This window comes from Medicago sativa, chromosome 2 (genome assembly GCF_051527215.1).
Source record: "Medicago sativa cultivar Bolivia chromosome 2, Bolivia_mono, whole genome shotgun sequence".
Classification (NCBI taxonomy): domain Eukaryota; kingdom Viridiplantae; phylum Streptophyta; class Magnoliopsida; order Fabales; family Fabaceae; genus Medicago; species Medicago sativa.
The window spans coordinates 30,277,367-30,301,528 of record NC_140750.1 but is presented as its reverse complement, the minus strand read 5'-3'; the positions used below and the strand labels follow the sequence as shown (position 1 = coordinate 30,301,528).

The 24,162-nt window shown below is 32.5% G+C and overlaps 1 protein-coding gene and 1 long non-coding RNA gene across 3 annotated transcripts; both read right to left on the bottom strand.

Moving 5' to 3' along the window:
- Nucleotides 1-668: 668 nt before the first annotated feature.
- LOC146946145 (beta-glucosidase 24-like) lies at nt 669-9,974 on the bottom strand. The gene is made up of 14 exons (XM_085744327.1): nt 9,680-9,974; nt 9,135-9,376; nt 8,626-8,692; nt 3,595-3,653; nt 3,201-3,276; nt 3,034-3,111; nt 2,857-2,944; nt 2,546-2,726; nt 2,338-2,453; nt 1,964-2,184; nt 1,526-1,560; nt 1,305-1,404; nt 1,031-1,139; nt 669-920 (listed from the first exon to the last, which is right to left on the bottom strand). The coding sequence occupies exons 1-14, from the start codon at nt 9,786-9,788 to the stop codon at nt 743-745; spliced, it is 1,659 nt and encodes a 552-aa protein (XP_085600453.1). The 5' UTR covers nt 9,789-9,974; the 3' UTR covers nt 669-742.
- Nucleotides 9,975-10,521: 547 nt separating this feature from the next.
- Nucleotides 10,522-16,875, bottom strand: LOC146946144 (uncharacterized). Of its 2 annotated transcripts, XR_015026644.1 has the most exons (3): nt 12,536-16,875; nt 12,252-12,450; nt 10,522-10,721 (listed from the first exon to the last, which is right to left on the bottom strand). It is a non-coding gene; the product is annotated as an uncharacterized LOC146946144 (long non-coding RNA). The 2 variants fall into 2 exon arrangements; XR_015026643.1 differs by having other exon boundaries at nt 10,522-12,450.
- Nucleotides 16,876-24,162: the final 7,287 nt, after the last annotated feature.

Below are 24,162 nucleotides of genomic sequence, written 5' to 3'. Positions count from 1 at the left end.
TGAAATCCCTTTGTTTAGACCGTTTTTTAATTTATTTTAATTTTCAATATTTTCAAGAAAATCCAAAAAAAATAATAATTTATATTTAGTTTCTTTTTATAAGATTTTAGATAATATTATTTATTTTTTTTATAGATTTTATTTAACATGTTTTTAACAATTTTCTCTTTATTTTAGCATTAGGACATTGTTAGTATTTTCTGATTTGTTGTGCTCCTTCAAATATTATAATGATGCATGAATAGACCAAATTCTAAAATTATACATTATTTTGATCTCCATTAGTATTTAAAGAGAAAAAAAAAGTGAATGATGCATGTCCTATGTTGTTAGATACTAATTTTTGTGGTGAGACTCAAATTGTAGGTGATCTTCAAGGAAAATATTATTGTGAACAAATTTTTTATCTTGAAGAGCAGTCTATTTGGTCATATCAACAGAAAAACAATATGAATCATTGAAAGTTGATTCGCACTCTGAGTTGCAAGATATGATCAAACAAATGGCTGTCAATAACTTTCAATTCCAACAAGATAACCTTAAATTCCACGAGACAACAATTGCATCCTTCAACGATATCCAAGAACAAGTTGATCAGCTAGTCTCCACCTTCCATCAAACACAATTATACCATACATTATATAGATAATTGTCAATTAAAAAAACAATTCAAGATTAAATAGCTCTTGGTTAATGACCAAGCTCATATTGTATTATTGATCATAATGACATACATCAAACTTTAATACAAACGTTGTGCAAGAAACTTCCTAAACCAACGGGCAGAGAGCTTAGGGTATCTTTTAAGGTTATTTTTGTAATCAATAAAGTTACTTCCAAAACCCAAGGTGTATCCATTTTGCCATTCAAAGTCATCAAAAAGAGTCCATACAAAATATCCTTTTACGTTCACACCTTGCCTTCACACAAAAAACCAACAAATTATAATAGAGTCAAAATGAGTAAAACTAAAAAATTAGAGTGCGAAATAATTCAATTGATTTTGATTTAAGTAAAGATAGGGTGTTACCTGATTGCAGATGCAACATAATAAAGATGACGATAATAGTAATCAATTCTGTAAGTATCCATAAGCGACTCTTCAAGTGATAGCGTTGAATCTGTGTACTCGCTCAAACCTATGATTTAAATTTATTAGGATTTTCAAATTTTAGTTTATTAAACCCTTGACTTGATTAGGGTTTAATATATGAAATGGTTGATACACACACTACATTATCTCTAATTTTATGCTAGAAGTAAATAAAAAAATATTAATTAAAAGAATGTAATATAAATATTACCATTTTCTGTTATGTAAATAACAGGATTGTTATACTTCTTCTTTGTGTACAACAGTAGGTCTTGAATCCCCTTTGGATAAACGTATACCCACATTCCAAACTGTACATATTTTTCAGTTATTCATCAAACAAATAAATCAAATAAATGAAGCATTTGATTGTGGAACACACACATATTCATGTATCAGATATAACAATAATTGCAAGAGAATTTTACTCACCTTTGGTCCGATTGGTGTTCCATCAGCACGCTCACCTATCATGAGCCATATGAGAAAACATTATATATCAAGGAAATGAATATTTATCTTCTGTTTTTGAAATAAAAAAATACAAGGTATCATACATTGATTTTTCTATCACTGGTTTTATGTTATTTTAATTTCACCAATTATTGCCATTTTCATTTTATGTCACTCATAATTTCCCTTGTTTGTAATTTAAATAGAATATATTTTTTATCATGTCAATAGCAAGTGTGCGTCAAACGCATGACAGGATAAGTGTTTATCCTATCACGATCATATCTTATCCTTATTCATCTTCTTATCCTATATTGTCTCTATGATATCATGCGCACCGAAAAGATCCTAAAAGGAAAAAAAGCATATGTATAATTTATAATTCTTCATTATGGGTTCTGATCAAGGTGTCCTTACTTGTTTCCGTGTATTGCATGGTTGTGGCAAGGTCATCTGTGGAAGGATTTATTTCTGTGGGGGGTTTATTGGCAATATAGCTGGAGGTGTAGTAATTAATTCCAATAAAATCATATGACCCAATAAGACTCTTAGATTGTTCTTCAGTGAACTTTGGTAATCTTTTCAAATTATACACCATGCTTGCTGGATACTCTCCTGTTGTCAGTGGTTGCATAAACCTGCAAACAAATAAAGAAGATTTTAAATTACCGCTGCAATTATGTAGTGATCGATGACTATGATAGTCAACAAATTAACACATTCATCCATTCATAGTCATCCGATTAAGATCATACAACAATTATGTATGTGCGTGTATATATAGTCGTTACCATCCAAAGTTTAAATCAAGTGCACGTTCGGTAGCTTCCTGATCTACGAGGTCATCTGAGTGTGGCAAATACCAGTTAGAGTTTAGTGTGATGCCTATTGTACCATTTTGAGAAGCCTGCTCCCATTAAGATTTCTATTAGTAATAAATAAATTGTAACATTATAAAGGAAAAAAAAGATTAAGGTTAATGGTTCATCAATGTTGCACCTGATAATTGGTTTTATACAATTTGACAGCAGCTGCATGAGCAAGAAGTTGGTTGTGTGTGGCCATGATGGGATATAGTGTACTCTTAGAGTACATGAATGGCTCATTAAGAGTAATCCAATGTTTTACTCTATCTCCAAATTCCTTGAAGCATATCTCCACAAAGCTCTTAAAATCATCTCTGCACGTAGAAATTTAACAATCAAACATTAAATCACTAAGAAGGGTCGACTATATCGATCAAACAATATTATAATGCTCTATCATCAATTTATTACCGCTTCAATGAAAATTTGTGTCGTGATACTTACACAATATGAGGGCTACAGAAGCCACCGTACTCGTCTTGTAAGGCTTGGGGAAGATCCCAATGAAAAAGGGTCACATATGGTACTATACCTGGATCAATAACTCCGTCTATTATATTACAATGATTATTAACATCAAGAATATGATATACTAATAAAGTATGGATTATTTTGCATTACCTTTGGCAAGTAGCTCATTGATCAGGTTGTTGTAAAATTCGATTCCTTCTTTGTTTATACCGCCTTTTAGATTTCCTTCTGCATATTTGTTCGAGTTGTTAATGTATATGAAAGATTCAACTATGAAACTCTTTAATGATGTAACTGAATGAAAAATTTACTATTACTTGGTAGTATCCTTGGCCAAGAGATGGAGAATCTATATGCATCTGTATTCATATACTTCATGATTCCAACATCTTCCTATTAAGGTGCAAAAATGGTTAAAACATATATACTAGACAAAAAAATTGCAAACAAAATATTTGTTACAGATTGATAAGGTAAAATCTATCATTGATGTTTTATTCTTAAAAATCAATGATGTAATATTATATTTAACAAAAAAATTATAGATTTAACTGATATGCATTGTTAGTATAAATTTTTGATATTGTCAATGAATAAATAACATTTCAATCACTTGTTTCAAAAAAAAAAAAAAAAACCTTTCCATCACTAAAATTATTTGATTTACAGTTACAATATATATTAATAAATCTGAATTTTTATATCATGTACCTTATACCGGTGATAGTGATCAAGAGCTACATCTGCGTTCGTTCCATCCTTTATATTTCCTGTATGTAGTTACACCAATTACTACATTAGAAGGAAAAACGAGGGACGAGTCCCTCTAAAAATAAAAAATAAAAACTCCTACGAATAGCCACAACTAAGGGAATGACATTATAGTTTTTTTATTGATGCTTCTGTTTGGTTTCTTCAATATCTAACATGGTTTGTTAATTTACAATTTTAATGTTATTTTCAACATAAACAATTAAATAGTATTGTTTTATTTCATGATTCTATCTCTTTTCAAATGAAAAATGTCCATCTGCAATATAAACAATGGAGAGCCGCTAGGGTTTGCGCGATTCAATGATCACTTTTTTCCAGTTCCATTCAAATTGTCATTTGCTTATCGCGATTATCGTGGTCACATATGGAATAATAGGGGGGCAAGGATTGTATTTTGGATGCTTTTCTCTCCACATGATGATCGATGATCAATTCATGTTTTCTACTATAAGTGTTCAAATCTCTTTGGAGGTTATTACAATGTCGCCGCCGTCACCTCCATCACCCAATTTCTATTTCACTCGCCGCCATTGTGTGATCGATTATGCCACGGCTAATCTAATCGCCTTTGTATTTGGTTGTCGCTCCTAAGATGCTCCTAAGATGCTCCGCTATGTTTCTTCTTGTGTGAGGGTTTTGCATTGAATCGTTTGAGAAGTTTTATCTTCTAAAGATTGAATTTCTTAATCTAATCGCCTTGTCTATCAACATTGATTGTTGTTCTGGGTTTGATTTCTAATTTGCTTCTTACCATTTTGAAAAGATCAGATTTGGGTTAATATAAAGGCCTTATTGCTACCGTGGTGCCTAGTTCCGTCCTCAGCTTAAAAAAGGTCTTGAAGTGTTGAGTTGTTAATTAAGGTATTGAATTGTTGATGTATTATCTAAGGTACAAGATCGTGTGATATTTATCTGTATTGGATGTGGTTCTATTCTTTAGTTTTAACATGCTTGCCATATGCATTACACGATTTATCTATTTTGGTGTGATATGGATTGGTATCATGTTCAAACTCACCCAAAGAAATGAGTCTCATAGGGTGAAATTGTCGAGGCCTAGGGAACCTGAGCGTAGGTTAAAGTACCTAACTCTCTATTATAAGCCAGATCTCTTATTTCTAAGTGAGACCTTAGTCCACTCTAATAAGAGTTTCGTTATTTGCTTGGTTTTGACAATTGTTTGGCTGCAAGTAGCAAAGATCGTAGTGGTGGATGATCCTCGTCGAGGTAAATGTCAATTTACAAGTTTTTTTTGCTTCCTCAAAGTGGGGAGAAGGCGTGCTTTGTTGGATTTCTTGCGAATCTGTCATAAAATACTATGCTTCCTAGGTGCTCGTGAGAAACGTAGTGGTTCTGAACGTGCTAGGTTGTTGGTTAACAGGTTCAGACAAGTGGTCTCTAAAGTTGGGTTGCTTTTTGTTGACATGGAGGGATATCCTTTCACTTGGTTCAAGAGTTCGGGAACACCAAGGGCAGTTGAAGAGAGAAACTAGACCAAACTCTCGCTAATGGAGCTTGGTTTCAATTATTTCCTAATTCAAAGCTAGGCAATATAATAACGTATGACTCTGACCATTATCCAATTTTACTTAATTGGGATCTAGTTATTTCAACCTCCACCAACATTTTTTTTGTTTGAGAGATCAACCTCCACCAACATGAAAAGTTTCAAATTGAAAATGCTTTGTGTGTCAAACCATGGGTTAAGGAAGTAGTATCTGACAATTGGTTCTGATCTTTGTTCTTGGAATAAGGGTAATTGTAATGGTACAAAGGAAGATATTGAAGAGTGTCGATCGACAATAATTGACTCGTTTTTGTCAAAGTTCAGTAGCGGACCCCTCCCATATGACTATCATCAATTGACTCGTTACACAACTCATGATACAAGAGGACAAATATTGGAGACAGTGTGCCAAGACGCACTCGTATCGCAATAGTGACCTCAATACAAAAAATTTCCATGCTTATGCCACCTCTCAAAAAAAGGTAAACAGTATTATTGGTTTAGAAAATGATAGTCATAGAATTTCATATGAGAATGGTATATGTCTGTTTGAGAAAGAGTACTTTGAAGAATTATTTTTTGAGAAAAGTATCATAAGATATTCGGTACTTTGAGAATAACAATTTCTCACTGCTCCTTTCCAAACATAAGAGTTTAAGATCTCATGTTCTCTAAGCACTCATACAAGTTTCTAGGATTGTGGATGGTTTCAACCCCAAGTATTTTTCTTCAGTATTTTTGGTTATGGGTAAATAAAAATTAGTTCCTCTTGCCTTGATTCCAAAGGGTAATGAACCGAAGAAAATGAAGGATTGTCGACCAATTGCATTGTGTAATCTCCTTTATAAATTACTTACAAAAAATCTTGCTCAGCGGCTTAAACTTATTTTCTCCGCAAGTGCATCTCTGACAATCACTAAGCTTATGTACTCGGACGCTATATCCTTTACAATGCTATGATCGCTATTAAAGTGGTTCACCATAATAAGGTTGGCAAACACAACAAAGATAAAAATGTTTCTTTCAATCTGGACATAAGCAAAGCATATGATTGCATTGATTGGCTCTACCTTAAAGATGTTATGAAAAAATGGGGGTTCGCCACACAATGGGCATGATGGATTTTGATGTGTGTCGAATCTGTTGATTATTCTGTTATAGTGAATTATGAGTCGGTAGGGCCTATCATACTTGGCAGGGGTTTAAGGTACGGTGACCCTTTGTCACCATAATTATTCAAACTATGCATAGAGGGTCTATCTGCACTTATCCGACAACTGGAACGGCAAGGGGACCTCCATGGCATAAACATAGGTAATAATTCCCCTGTAATTTTTCACCTATTACTTGCAAATGATTGTTTTCTTATTTTTCAGGGCGGAGTGACGTGAATCTTAATTGATTAAAAACATTTTCTCTACTTATTAAGTAGCTTCGTGACAAGCCATAAGCTTACCAAAATCAAAAGTGTACTGCAGCATCAATGTCCAAGTACGTTTGAAGAACGTCATTAACAATATTTTGGGTGTCCAAGCTGTCATGGGAACCAAAACGTGCCTTTCGCACAAAATCAACATTTGGATCAGCAAAGTCTCTTTATCCCATCAAATGTTAAGCGTATCTTTCTCCTCCCGTTCAAGTTAATCGATGTTATAGAAAAAAATGATGAATGCATTTTATTTGTGACATGGAGGCTCTTTGAGACGGGGTATACATTGGATATTGTGGAAAAATTGTCGGCTCGTAAGACTTTACTTCATTTAATGTGGCTATGTAAACAAGACTCGAAATTTCAAACTGATTATACAAGTTAATAACTCGTTTATTCAAGGCCCAGTACTTTCCAAATAGCGATTTCATTGGGACAATAATTCAGTATAATCCGAGTTATGTGTGGTGTAGCATAATTAGTGCGCAGATGGTTGTGAAACGGTGGGCAAGATAGCGCATAGGACATGGGTGAACCAACGCAACTGACAGCTATATTTATGCACCTTTGGCTAATGTGAAGGTGATGGATATTATAGACCAAACCAACGAGGTATGGAAAGCTCCTTTAATTTATAACATATTTATCAACATGCTTGCCAATTGATTATGAATATTCCTCTTAAACCATTAGTTAGGGAGGATAGATTGATTTCGAAGGCTGAGAAGAATGGTAAATATTCAGTGCGATTAAAATTTGTGTGAATGAAATTGTTGACAATTCTCACTTGCACACACCGGGTCTATGGGATTTAATTTTGAATATTAAATCTCCACCAAAGATTAAAAACCTTGTTTGTCGTGTGTGTTGTGACTGTTTACCAACTCAAGCACGACTTAATAGTAGAGGTGTGCCTTGTCCAACCGATTGTGTAATTTGTGGAAGTAATTTCGAGGACAACATTCATGCTTTGATGGAATATCGAATTCTGTCAAAGTTTGGCGCGTAAGAAATTTATGGTTCAAGATTGATTATTTCATTCGAGTATAACTGGTTCTTAATGTTTCTTGTGCGTCTACGGATGTCAAGGATTGTTTGCTTTAGCTTTAATTGTGCTAGGTTTATTAGGAGAAATTAATTATTATAGATTAGTGAGAATTTTGACACATACTTAGTATAATTAAGTAGTCTTAGGTATGACAATCTAGGGAGTTCTAATTATAGCAACAATCTAGGGCGATCTGATTATAAAAAGTGGGCTAGTTTTCAGACTCTTTAAATGCAAGCTTTTCATCAGAAAAGGATGTCAGGTCCAATGTTGAACCAACTACGATGATTAATTGTCTTGAAGCTCTAATTTTTATTTAGATAATTGTTGGAAAGGGATCCGCTTACTAATCAAGCAGTGAAAGTAGAGAGTAACCAAGCATCAAGCATGACATAATCATTTTTTCTCTCTATTTGCATCAACTCAACTTATGCCAATTGCAAAACCCCCTCCCTCTTGTTACTTAATTTTAATTCAATTAGTCGAAGTAACTAGTAAGTATGAATTTCACAATCCATGTGGAGACAAACTTATTATAAGTTTTATTATTTTTCTTTTGACAAATAAATAAATATTAATACTTAACGACATGTTTAGTACGTTTGCTAAAAATATTCATCAAGGTTAACGATGTATACATTTACAAACTAAAATGTTTGTGGTTAACCCATTAGTGGTTGACTTAGTGGTTGACTTGGAATCTTGGAGTATAATTTTCTTAAGGTCTTATGTTCGATTCCCTCTGCTGCCAATTAGTCCATCGATGGACTAAATCTATATAGAACTATAAATCAAAGTAAGTTACTCCCTCCGTCTCAAAATAATAGTCATTAAAAGTTTATGAACGATTTTTAAAGAAACGATTAATTGTGTTGAATTCAAGGGTAAAATTAGTGTCCTTTACTAAAATACACTTATTAATTATAGTTAGTGGAGTAGATAAGTTAGTTGAAATTCAATAATTAAGGGAGGGGAAATATATACCTGGTTCATGGGCAAGTATATCCCAACAACCAACTCCTCTTCCACCGTCACTTACAGCACCTTCGTACTACATTAATTATCAACACAAAAAATTACACTTTTAACATATTAACCTCCAATTCGTTGTGATTCATTACTACTACAAGCCAGACATAATGTTGTTCCAAAAATTACACTTTATTTTTCTCTATGGTTTGAGTCTTTCAAGCATTTTTTGAAGACATTTTTCCATGGGCCAATTTTAGAGCATTATGCATTAAATATATTTTTTTCGTTGCTGGACCGACACAAAAATCAAAAGCATACATTAAATGAATTTTATTTCTAGTACTTCATATCAAAAGCATGTGAAACACATTTCTTAACATGGTTGTGTAAATTGGAAAAGATAAAGGATTGGAGATGGAGAGAGTGCTTGCCAAGCCTTTGGGATATCTAATAAAAATGTGAAGCAATGATTATGCATATTTGCACATGCACAATAACACACGCAATGTTGTAAAACGCACCTGGTAATTGGAGGAGCTAGTACCAAAAACAAAACCTTTGGGAAAACTTCTCCGACTTAGATCAAAACTGTCATCATATGTAATAGGAATGATGCTCCGACTTAGATCAGAACTGTCATCATGTGGAGTAGGAATGATACTGCTCCGACTTAGATCAGAACTGTCGTCATGTGGAGTAGAAACGATAGTTGCACTCGTTGTTGCTACAGAGCGGCGAGGACGGGTCCAACACTTATTGAGACCTAATATACACATAAAACCAAATCATTAACAAAATAAAGGTTTTTTTAACGTTAATAATAATGTTTGGTTGTAGTTTTATTCATATTTTACCTTTCTTGATTTTTGAGATGCAAAATATTTTAATTAGGCATGTTAATTGATATATATTTATGTACTTGTGAGATCTTTTATTTGTTATGCTACATTAGTTTAGATCTTTTAATCCATAAAAACAAATATGTTTTTGAAACTTTTTAATACATGAAAAATAAATGTTTTGGGAGGGCTAAAAGCTTTGCCCTAAGAGCAGCTAATAATGAAACCTGTGGAAAAACTTCTATGGTTTAGAGAAGAGCGGTGAACAAGTGTAGCAGTAGTAGGAGTAAGAGTAACAGATGCGGCCATTATTGGAACAGAAGAAATCAATGCCATGCCCTTATGAAATTGTGATAGTGCAAAATTATTGATGGAAATGAGAATGGAACTTGATAGTTTTTCAAGATAAAAGAGGGATATATATAGGCAAACTAGGGAAAAAATATGAGAAGAGAGAGAATTCGTATAGATATGGTGCTATCTATTATTTTTTGACAAATACTAACATGTGTCTTAAAGGCGCATGCTAAGAAATTTAAAATAAAAATTATAATTAGACTCTCATTTTTTTTTCTTTTCGAACATAAAGTTTAGGTGAGTTGGGCTGCAGAGACTTATCAAGATTAGAACAAGCCTCAATGCATAAAGAGCGCTTACAGACCACTCACCAAAGAGATCCTAACATTGACAACGGAGTTGAATTCATGACCTTGCGAATGAGTCAACTCCATACCTACTGAATCAACATGAATACTTTAAGTAATAGATAGAATAACACAAGACATAACAGAAGAATACAAGACAGAAGAACACATAACAAATTTTTATGGTATTAAACAGTTTTTTGTCTTATATGATTTTTGTTAGACACAATGTTATTTTGGTATTTTAGACAACTTAGCTTGTACTTGAAACAAAAGAGGGTTATATGATTGAGTGATGGACAAAATTCCAATCTTTGTCCAATCCCTTATCTCCAATGTGCCATGTCCCTTAAACAATTTTACAAATAAAACAAGGTACAATTGATGTAACACCCATACTAAATTTATCTAGAATATTTAGCATGTGCGTTAAACTTAGTATTGGATACATTAAAATTACAATAAATAAAAATTTCTCCAAATAAATTATAGAATTACTTGTCTTATACATCTGAAAGAGTATCAATGACGTTTACAAAATACATGCAATGACAAGTAAACATAATTTTCCAGCTTCTTCTGCTACTTCATCACCAAATGTTCAGCGTGCGCACCACCTGCGAATCTGAAATAAAATAAAAGGGATTGGGGTGAGACAGGATGTCTCAGTGAGTTCCACCTATCCTAGATTGTAGGCAATCACAGGGAACCTAGGATCGCCATCTGTCTCTAAACTTAACCCATTCCGGGTTTATACTGTTCTATCATGCATAACTGAGCGATCGGGGGATAACTAGGATCGCTATCTGAATTACTAATATAATTCTAACACTAATGACAAAAATCATAAACATAATCATAATGTCTGTCATATTATGTTAGAAATGTTAGCGTTGAACAAACAATATTATCTGAGTTGATTTTACGGAATAAACCCAGGTGGAGTAACCCCGGAATTTATTCCACTCTGACCGGTATATATATAAATATTTCCAACTGGCGGGAACCCAACTGACGGGGATACCGGACTCCTCTGATTATTGTGGGGTCATCCTCGCGGATAGTGCCCGTTCCAACTGGCGGGAACCTTTCGTATCCAACTGGCGGGATAGCGAAAGCCACAATTTAAACATGTTTTAATATTATAACTTGATCTGATTTTCTGATAACTGAGTTAATCCTCAACTCCACTACTGACGGGGAGATAGAGAGGAATAACTTATCTTAACTGATTTTCTTATAATGTAAACATCCTGAAACTGATAATAAAGACGTAGTGATTCTGTCTTTATTCTGAAATTAATTCTGATACTAACCTATTTAGGTTCTAGGCATATCGTTGTCATATGCCATTCCTAAAAGGATATAAAATTTTCCCCATATCCTGATAAATTAAATCCGACTAATTAAGCCGAATTTTCATACTTAGAATTCTTTACTTCTGTTGAGTGGAAATCTACCCATGAATTGTTTACATGACATACTTGTTCTAAATACATCTCTTATGTCAATGTGCAATAATTATGTAATGGCATCTAAGTTGGAGGATTGCTAAATATTCTGTCACATAGTAAGAAAATATGCTTTAATGTCAATTTGAACATGTTTATGTTACTATCCGTGTTGGAGTATCTTAAAACATTCCTGGTTACATATTTGAATAAAATGATTGTTTCGATTTCTAGCCGAACAATGGCTATTTTTTTATGCATAATAAACTTTTGTAAAATTATTTAAGAAAATGTAACCATTTTTAGTAACCAAGGCAAGTGTTAAGCTCTAATATTTTCTCAATAATTTATAAGTAAAAGTATTATTTGCCTTGTCTTACAAATTTAATCCAACATCAACACTAACATAAACATATTTCTAACATAAAGAAAAATTTTAGAATAAACTAGTAACCAAAACAAGTGACAAATCAATTTTCCAAATTATATGTGTGTGTATATCAAAACTTCAATTCAAATCTTATCCTCCAACAATAGGATTTAAGTGGTACTGCACATTAACATAAGAAATTTTAGAGCAAACAATGGGATTCTAAACATGCTATAATTATGCCAATTTGTTCTAATAATTTATAATCACACATTAGCTTTCTAATGGTATAATTTACTACCCCAAGGTGGGTTTTCTAACTAAAGGAACTCACCACAACCACTTTTAGCAACTCCATAACAGCTTAAGCATCCACTTTTATGCCATTCTTCGGTCCTTAATTCCACTGCTAAGCTTCTGTTCTTCAGCCAACATCAAAACAACTCACAATACATGGTTCGGCACAATTTATACTTCTGCCCCCAACTTCAAAGTCACCTCTAGACTTCAATACTGGACCAAAATCCATGGAACTGGTGTCAAAACGTCCAGAATTTCGTTAGCTAACCATATCAACAACAACCACTTGATTCGGAGTTACAGGGAAAAAGTTCTTACCGTTTTAGTGGAGCCCTGTTCCAAAACCCGTAACCAGAATCCAGCAGAAAATACCAAACTTTAAACATGTTTTCCGAACTCGTTTCAAATCCAAATTATACGAAATTTGTGTCTAAACTGTAGGGATTTGAGTGAAGAATCCAAAATTTTAACAACCACTCAATTCCAGGTTACACAGCAAGAGTTGCGAATCCAACATCAGTTTGAGCTTAAAACCAAAAATCAGCTTATGGTCATCGTATGCTTCTGCAATAGCTTCAACTCCTGAATTCATCAATCCTTAAGATTCTACCAAGTATAGAACAACATGCAGCAACTTAAGAACTCACTCCAAACATCTTATGACAACCCAAACAATCACTTTAGTACAGAAAATCCTTAATCCTTCTTTATCCTTGATCCTTTAGTAACCACAAGCATGCATAATCAGTGTTAATATCATGGATGCAATCAACACCTTGTGCTAAAATTCAAACCTTCTTACTGCCTCTAGCTCAATCTCTACTACAGTTCTTGTCAATTACAGAACCCAAACATGTATAATTGATTTTACATCTTAAATTCACACATGCACATTTTAATTCCATTCTTCTTACAACTTTTGTTCTCAAACACATACTTAGATGATTTGGTGCTAACATCACATACCTGTAATACCAACAGCCACTAATCCCATGCTTAAGCTTGTTTTTGCAAAGTCTTCACAAAAGAGGAAGGAAGGAAGAGGTACGACCAGTAAGAGAAGGAAGAGGAATAGAGATTTTAACACATGATTTCCCACTTCAATTTATCCAAAAATCATGAAGGAATGGTTACATGTTTCAAAGTATTGGAGTTTATTGAATTTGATGGAGATGTGGGATAAAGAGAGTGCAGACGTGAGATTAAGAGAGAGGGAGGAGAGAAGACAAGGTTCTAGAGAGATAAGGAAATGGGAAAAATGAGGAACAAAATGGTCTTTTTAAAATATCTTGTAAGGCAAGATTACCATTTTGCCCTTACTTAAGTCTCAAGGATAAAAATAACTGACACATAAAATTGACAGTGTTTTTAAGCAGGGTATTACACTCTACCCCCCTTAAGAAAATTTCGTCCTCGAAATTTAGAGTTTACCTGATAATAAGTATAAATAATTCCTCTATACTTTCGATCTTAGACTTCCACATACGTCTATTACCAACTGATTCTCTTTCTCCGACTAAATTATCGATTTCCCTTGTTACATAAAGTATTCCGACTACCTAGCCATAGATACAACTGACTTGAATTAATATGTTAAATTGATTTCAGGACATGTTTTCCAATCTCATATGTCGAAAAGACTCGTTAGTAACATCTTTAACTGTGAGTTGCGATACATTCCGAACATGATGGGAAGCAAAGCTACCCTATATGTTTGATATCCTTTGAGTAATTTTCTGGTTCCACAAACCCCTTGTAATCTGTCTTAAGTTACTAATGCTTGTTTACCTTTACTAAATTATGGAAAAGTCTCATACGCTTATTGGAGTACTCTCTTATCGACTTTGTCGATTCTTATCTTTCTTTGAACAGATCCAACATTTGAGTGGTTCTTCATACTACGAATGATTCCAATGAAATTTTATTTTTGAACTATGCCCCACATAATGAGGTCTTATGATAATGATCATACCATACTTCGTATAAGATCGCCCCTACACGGGACAATGACTCATATAAAGCATACTCCAACGAAAGTAAGAACTACTTCAACTTTCTCCATTATTCAAATATAAGCGGGAGGTATTACTTGTGATATATGTTATGTTCCCTATGAAATACATTCAAACATGGTACTACCTTAACATCTGATGGAAGTACTAACTGACGAGTACAATCCATAAGTTAGATCTAAATGCATAATGTACTAACTGGCGAGTACATTAAATATATAAATCTTATATGAGGAATGGTGCACTGACTGATGAGTACACGATACATGAGGTAGTACAACTGATAGCTCAATACATGACATATGTCTAAAATCATCTGACTTTGCTTAATCTGTACTAAACTTTCAATATTATTAAATCAATCAAAATATACCTTAATTATATCAAAATAAATAGGATTTGTAACCATTGATTTTCTCGTGAACTTACCCTTTTAAAATATACATTTCATTCTTGAACAATATTATCCTGACTGTTAGTACAAGGGACATATTATCCCAATCTTTCTTTAACTCCATATTTATAACTTGAATTGATATAGTTTCATACCGTGTATCGGATATGATTTTTTTCCAACTTGTATGATCACATTCTTTTCTTCACCTCCAGAATATCGAATTTAACCCTCTGAATGTCATAACTAAAATTTGTGTTCAGTATTACCAATCTTGTTTCAGGTAGTATCTCCCCACTCAGTCACTTGCTACTATACTTATATCTTTGAAACGATACTCCGAGTCGAAGGTAAAAATTCTCAGGATACCTCATTCATATATGTCGCCTCAGATGCAACCCTTCTCTAACCAAACTGATACTTCAGGTCCATATTTTGAAATAACTGAACCATTTAATCAAGTTACCATACAAGAGTCGATTCCAATTTTCCTGGATTTAACATGGTTGGAACATGTTTGTCTTACTCTTACCACGCCTTTTTCAACTACTTGAATTTTTAGTATCTCTGAATTATGTGGTTTGGAAAATTGTTTAATTCGTCTCTTAAGATTTCCCATGAATATCTTAATTCTAAAGTCTTAGACTCTCGCGCATTCTGTTACTTTTGTGCTAATTAATTTTTTTTTCCGCTGCGCTACTCTGATATATCAACTTCCTTCGGAGTTTACATGTTATGAACAGAGGTCCTAACTTCACACTACTTGCTTCTTGAAATACAAACTTATATCACCGACGTCGTTTCCAGACATTGCATTTTTCCTTAGACATGTACTGCATACTTATTCTCACAGAGCATCTCTCGCAAGTTTTCCCATGTTCATATCGTTTATATAATATTGCATACCTGGCGGTTTGGAACTTACTTCCATTTATTCCATTCTTCTTGTAGTGGTAATTACACTTACGATCTGGTCTTCGACGACTTGTGATTCAATCTTTATTTTACATTTCGATTGATAAGGTTACATCTTGTCTATGACCATTTCCGGGATCCTTTTCCACTTACTACTAAGCTTGTGCTTCTTAGTCCAAAAACAACTTAATAATTCGAGATAGATGTATGTGGTCTAATTCAATTTCCTCGTGTACACTCCCGTTAGCTTAACTTCTCTGCAATTCGTGTCAATAAGAATACATCGGAATCATACTTGACCCATAAAAGATCAATTCACTACAATTTATTCATCCTTCATGACTCTTACGCCGCATAGCACCTTTACTTATTGATCCATAAATTTGACACTTAAGATTCGGGAATGCGGCTAATCTGACATAGTTTATCTGGCTTGCATTGTCCATTCAATGACTGCGTAGAGGGATCATTTTTATCTGCACCAAAATAATTTACTTATTCCTTAATTAGTTCACTTAACAGTTCAAGCATCAAAATTCGGATCGTCCTGGACGCTCGAGTCCTTTGTTTCTTACACACTCTACATGCATCGTCAGCTTTTGAATTCCATTGTTCGTCTGATAATTTTCTCAAATCAAGTTCTTCTCTTGATCCTGCGGTCTTCGTTACACCCTCATCAATATTTCTTTCTCCTATGCCTTACTTATGCTTCTTATACTGCGGCTCATGTTAAGGTTACAATCATCCCTTAATAATCCTGAATCTTACTTCTTCGGTATCCACATAAAAATGTCGTTCAACAATATCACAGTACTTCACCTTAATCTTAACATTTCTCCTATGTCCTCGAAAAATCTTCAGCTCCACAGTTTATCAGCCACCATCTGGCGTCGAATACTTCCTTTTCAAAATCCGCTATAAAACCTGACACCCGGACTTTCCTCCTTCGTACGCTTCATTCCTCCGAGGTCCTATTCAGCTCTCAGACATTTGTTCTAACTATCATATACTAGTCTGAGTTGATCAGGCTCAGGTAGATATGACATTTAGAATAAACATCCGGAACCCAATGGTCCTACTGCATTTTATTGAATTCTAATGATCCAAGGCACGATCTGAATCGACCTGCTCTGATACCAAATTGTAACACCCATACTAAATTTATCTAGAATATTTAGCATGTGCGTTAAACTTAGTATTGGATACATTAAAATTACAATAAATAAAAATTTCTCCAAATAAATTATAGAATTACTTGTCTTATACATCTGAAAGAGTATCAATGACGTTTACAAAATACATGCAATGACAAGTAAACATAATTTTCCAGCTTCTTCTGCTACCCGGAATGGGTTAAGTTTAGAGACAGATGGCGATCCTAGGTTCCCTGTGATTGCCTACAATCTAGGATAGGTGGAACTCACTGAGACATCCTGTCTCACCCCAATCCCTTTTATTTTATTTCAGATTCGCAGGTGGTGCGCACGCTGAACATTTGGTGATGAAGTAGCAGAAGAAGCTGGAAAATTATGTTTACTTGTCATTGCATGTATTTTGTAAACGTCATTGATACTCTTTCAGATGTATAAGACAAGTAATTCTATAATTTATTTGGAGAAATTTTTATTTATTGTAATTTTAATGTATCCAATACTAAGTTTAACGCACATGCTAAATATTCTAGATAAATTTAGTATGGGTGTTACAATTGAAATTGTCATGCTGTTCATTTTTTGGCGGATCAAATGCACGCTTTATGTTCTAAATTTTATTTTTACGTTCTAAAAAAATAAGAACTTAAACCCTTACAAAAAAGAACATAAACTTTTCACATCGGGGACCATATTAAGGGTCCCTAAAAAGAAGATAATAAAACTTGTAGAGTCGACTTTAGCATAGATTTTAATGTTCATCGTTGAATCGAATCAATATTAAACAATCTCGTATTAATATCGATGAAAAGGAAAAGATTAGACCTTATATGGGGACAAGACCTTAAAGAAAAAAAAAAAGAAGAGGAAAAGAAGAAAAAACATGAAACACAAAAATAAGAAAAATATCATATTTTGTTTTTTTTTTTTTTGGTACAATCATATTTTGTTATTTTAAAATGTTAGAGAACATGAATTCTCCACACTTAAAAAATGAAAGAACGAATTGTTAGTTCTTCAAAAAAGAAAGAACGAATTGTTAGAGACAAATATTTTAAAATTTATCTCCACACAATTTAAAATTTTCAATACAGTACGAATTAAACACATGAAAACGATATTCGTTCAATAGTGAAGCTTATTTAACCATTTGGATCCAATTGTGTGGAGATAACAGCTTTTAAAATTGTTAAGTGTGATAGAGACATTTATTTGTCCTCGTGAGCTTAGCTCAGTTGGTAAGGACAATGCATGATATATGCAAGGTCTGAGTTTAAATCTCGACCACCACCAAAAAAAGAGACACTTATTCGTTCTCCACACTTAAAAAATATCATATTTTAACATTTAAATTTTCGAATTTTCACAATTACGGGTGTAAGTGATTCGGACGAAACCGAAAATCCAAACCAAACCAAACCGAAAAAGTATATGACTTTGTTTGGTTCGGTTCAAAATCGAACCAAACCAAACCAACCAAAACCGATCTAGTTTGGTTCAGTTCTCAATTTTTAATTTTGAGATCCAAAGAACCGATGAACCGAACCGATGCTAACTTCACTTCCCATTTTAGTAATATTATCCCTCCTCACACACACACACACACACACACACACACACACACACACACACACACTTATGATTAAACTCAAAATGAAAGTCTAACATAAAATACTCATTAATTCATTCACTTTCTCCCATCATCTTCTTATCGCTCACACTCACACTCTATTTCGTTTCTACTAAAAAAGAACACTAGCCGCCAGTCACACCTAACCTATCGTTTATCGCCGCGCTGGGATCGTCCATCTCTTGTTAGTATATTCATGTTAGTCATACAAAGTAGTTTGAAAAACAGAGAACTTGGAAAACAAAGTTCTATAAAATATTTGAGTATGTTGTATACATGAATTACACATTTGTGAAAATATGGATTTTTTTAATTGCATTTTTAAACAAACTGATCAACCGAACCGATCTAAACCGAACCAAACCGACTAGTTTTGTTTGGTTTCTTTTTTGAAAAATAGTCAAAACCAAACCAAACCGATAAAAATTTCATTGGTTCGGACATTTTTTGACCAAAAACCGATCCAAACCGAACTGTTACTATTCACAATATAATTTTTTTCCTCAGCCGGTGATCCATGAATATTATTTTTAAATTCGCCATGGATAGTAAGACCATCCACAGTGCAGCACTCCATTTGGGTGCTTAAACGGGCTCCAACTGTACATGTCATTCGTTTTATAATTAAAACTTAATAAGCACCCAATCTCTCCAACCCAGCACCTCAAAATAATTATTAATTGGATCCCTGCAATAACTCTATATCATTAAATTTTAACACTAATTTCTATATTTTTTGTTAAAAAAACAATAATTTCTATATTCATTCGTAATTATATAATTTTAAAATGTTGAAGTAATTTAATTATAAATTATAAAAAAAGTTAAAACTTCATAAAACAATATAAAATAAATGATGGTAAAATATTTATTGTTTTGTTTAAATTCAATCACTGTTTTTTTTTCTTTCCCATTCAGATGGGTAAATTATTTGTTGTTTTAAAAAAAGTTTTTGTTGAAAATTTAACGTTGATCGATTAAATATTACTCTTGAAACTAATATATAATTTACTTTTTATTATTAAAATAATACAACAATTGAATAGGAAAAAATAGAATTAATTGTACATGTACCCATGGGTAATAGGAGAGAGAGTGCCTAAAAAATCACTCATCTTTATAAGCACTGTATTAATTGGTGTCACAATGGAGATGTCTATTTAGCATGGTGTTAAATAAGGGAAGAACTCCCTATTGTAGATGGTCTAATATAGTTATCTACCGTACTTGTTTGTTTGGGTTTCTAAGTAATACCGCTATTATAAAGTACCTTTTTTATTTTTATTTTTTTTTATTATAAAGAGGGAGCCCAAAAGTACCTTTTTTATTACAAATAGTAAAAGTTCACCTTTAGAGGTTGATATTAAATACTATCCAAATTTAATATATATATATATATATATATATATATATATATATATATATATATATATATATATATATATATATATATATATATATATATATATATATATGGGGTTTGCTAGGATACACCCACTAGTTTTTATTAAGGTGTGTTTTAGCAAAGATATAACTAAAAAGTTGTTAAATACACCTTAAGGTGAATGTTGCTAAAACACACCTTCTAAAAAATAAGTGGGTGTATGTTAGCAACTCCTATAGGCATTTGCTAGGATACACCCACTTATTTTTTAGAAGGTGTGTTTTAGCAAATTATAACTAAAAAGTAGTTAAATACACCTTAAGGTGTAGCTTGCTAAAACACTCCCACATAAAAACTAGTGGGTGTGTTCTAGCAAATCTCTCTCTCTCTCTCTCTCTCTCTCTCTCTCTCTCTCTCTCTCTATATATATATATATATATATATATATATATATATATATATATATATATATATATATATATATATATATATAGGGTTTTGTTACAAGTCACCCTTTGGTGGTGTCTTTTAACAAGTCACATCTTAAGGTGTGATTTTCACTTTTTAGTTATAACTTTGCTAAAAGACACCTTCATAAAAGTAAGTTGATGCTCATAGAGTAACTTGATAAAAGACACCTTCATAAAATGTGTCTTCTATCATAACCCATATATATATATATATATATATATATATATATATATATATATATATAACTTCACGTCCAAAAGTTTGAAAGTATATCAATATTTATAACCAAATGATCAATTAATAATTCATTTGTTAGTCATTTCACCAGCAAGCTGAGACTAAATTAAGTTAACAACATAAATAAATAACAATTCAATTAGTAATACTGTTTAGATTTTACCGATATTTAAAAACAACAAAAAATCACTATTACTGAGTGGAAGTATACCAACAAAGAGGTTAAAATTACATTTAGGATGAGTTTGATGGTCACGATAGGATTAAGATATCATATCATATTTTAATCTTGTGTTTGATGCAAGGTAGAATATATTATTCTTTAGGGAAATGATAACAACACACATTTTAACACATCTTTTCAATACATTCTCTTTGATTGGTTAAAATTCATATGGATCCCACCAAATCATGTGGAACCATATAAATTTGGTGGGACTCATGTGAATTTTAACCAATCAAACAGAGTGATTTAAAAAAATGTATTAAAATGTGTGTTGTTAGTATTTCTCATTATTCCTTTTTACTTATTGATCTATCTTATCACTCCTTTGTAAAATCACTAACTTGATAAAAGGAATCATAATTTTGACCTCACCCTTATCCTCTCTACCTTATCGATCTCTTCCTCTCATTTTCTTCTTCCTCTTGCTCATGCCATATGTATGCTATTCTCTATATTTTTTTTAAATTTCACTTTTTTTATTATCGGTTTTTTATAAAGATTCCTATTGTTGTTGTTTTTCTTGTTATCGATTTCAATTATTTTCCATTGATGGTGTTGTATTATGAAATTTTGTTACAAAATATAATTGATTATAAGGGTAATTACGTCATTTAATGTGATAAAATAATGTTATCTTGCTTGTTATCATGTGCGCGTCAAATACATAATAGGATAAGTGTTATCATGACTCTCTCAATTTTCATATCTTATCATGTCTTTATCCTATTATGACCATCAAACGGACCCTAATAGAATTAGTCAACCACCCATCTACAAGTTCCGACATTTCCAAGAAGAGAATATTTCTCTGATTTAATAAACCATAGCGTCATCACCAATTGACAATCCCAAATAATTCTAAGGTAATGCTCCCATTTTGCAATTCAACATAGTGACAACCTCATTTAACAAAGATGATTTGACATTCACAACAACAAGCATACTTTTGTGAAAGTTTATCTTTACCCTAGAAAGCAACTCGAAAAGTAACACAGTAGCTTTTAAGGTACTAATATTGCACCAGCTTTTTTTTCTTCTCAATTATCATTTTTCAATGTATCATCGGCAAATTGAAGTTGAGTAACTCAGAGAGATTCGTCATTATCCACTTTGAACCCATGAAACTTTCAAGTTGATCATCTCAAAGAATAAGAGCTAAAACCTTTTAGCGGCAATGAGAACTAGAAAGGGAGACTGAGAATCCATTTGTCGTAATCCTCATCCCATAAAGAATTTATCAGTCGAGATGTTATTTATAAGAACAATTGTCGAGGTTGTATTTATGCATTCATATATCTAAAACCTTCGTTTTGAAGGAAAATTCACCATTCTCATGATAGAGTCAAGATAAGATCAATTAACAAAATCGTTAACCTTTTCAAAATCAACTGTGAACATAACCAACACTCTTTTCTTCTTCTTAGCTTCATCCACTATCTAATCAAGATTTCATCTAATATTTGTCTTCCTTTTACAAAAGTCGATTGAATTTCCGACGCCACCTTACCAATAATTTTTTTCCCTTTTTTAGTACAAAAATTATAATAACAAAAAATTAAGAATAAATATAATATTTTATCAAAACTGATTAAAAATATAAGAGTTTTATTGGATCGAATTTATATTAAACAATCTCATCTTTCATGGAGCCAAAGTATTAGAGAATATGGACTAAAAGCAAAGGGCACATGGCATCTACTAGGGCACATGGCATCTTCCACCAGGAAGAAAATGACATATCTTCTAGCATATTGTCCTTTTTTACGCCAATTATTGAGGTTTCGCTCTAGAATCATTAGAAACTCGACCCTAATGAAAACCCAAGTTAAATCTCAACGAAAAATTTCAGCTTGATTAATGGCTAAAGGAAAAGAAGATGAGACATCCATAACTCTCGGCCCACGGAAAGTGTATATTCTACAAATGGGAAATGTTCGTTTTTATCCGTATTTTTGTGCTACATTTAATTTTCAGGCTTGAATTTACTACTACATCTGTTCTTAAACATAAGATCTGTTTGAAATTTTGTTTGTCTCTTTTAATAATTTTTTTTTGGTATTTTATAATACAACAATTAATTCTTTATCAACACACCCTTATTTAATTATTTTATATCTTTTTTTTAATTAATTAGTATCAAATATTATGTTGAAAAAATAAATTAACCTTCTCTCTTAAAAGATAAAATTATAAAAACAACAAATTTATTATCACTTTAAATTTTCTTAATTCCCGTTATTTTTCTTCTCATTTTTTGCTACATTTAATGTTTTTTTATAGAGGTAAAAGGAAGACAATCACTAATTTATCAGTTTATTCGTTTTTTTTTGGTACAAGTTAATTCGCTTTTCTATTGTACTTAATTCGATACACACATAAGCAACTAGAATAGATAAAGTGTACACCCTCCGGTCACTAATATAAGCAAAAGTTTGATTTTTAGATTCATTCATTAAATGATGTATGTAGTCTTTATTATAGACTACATACGTCATTTAATGAATGAATCTAAAAATCAAATTTTTGCTTATATTAATGACCGGAGGGTGTATATTTTACAAATATTGCGACTACATTTTATTTTTTAGGCTTGAATTTACTATTTCATCTAATTACATTCATATCCCTAAAAAAAATCTAATTACACTTATAAGCAACTATTCTTTTAGGAAATTATTTAAATAACTGATGTATCGGGACTATATTATAATCTAGATACATCAGTTATACAATAAATCTGAAAAAACAATATTTGCTTATAAATGTGATTGAAATGAGTATAGTTTTTATCTTTATTTTTTTTATCCATTTTTTTTGAAAAAGCCTAAATGGGATATATATTAAACAACTCTAGGCTCTAAAGCACAAGGAGTGCCAAAAACGCCTAGGCACAATAGGTACACAAACAATCCTGTACAAGCCAATATGGCGCAAAAAAAAAAAAAAACAAAGAACAACAAGCTAGAAAATTGAGTTTGAGCAAGTTAGAGGACTCCACCGCCATTCTTGATAGTCAAAATCAAAATTAGTGTATTTCGATTTCAACCACCAAAAAGACTGAAGCTTTGCCCTTTCACCTAGCGCTAGCAAATTATCCTCCTTTCCTTTGAAAATTCTATTATTCTGTTCTTTCCAAATTGTCCAGGTTACTGACAGCCCAATAATCTGCATGGACTCAGTCGATTTCTTTGAGAAGCCCCACAGACCACTAAAATGATGTAAATGTTCAAAAAAGTGACAATGAAAAGCTGTTGAGAAACCAAGCCAAGCCGCAATGATATGCCACACTCCGCCGAAGAAACCGCACGTAAGAAATAAATGGTCTCTGTCTTCATTAAAACCGCAATTAGCAATACAACCCTGTTCAGATACAAGCGAAACCTTCCGGTGAAAAAGTTTGTCTCTAGTAGGAATCCGGTTGAGGAACAGGCTCCAAGCAAAAATTAACACCTTAAGAGGCACCGCTTTCAGCCATAAAAACCTGTAATTATTATTATGTTGATGTTGCGCCCATCAACCTCCATG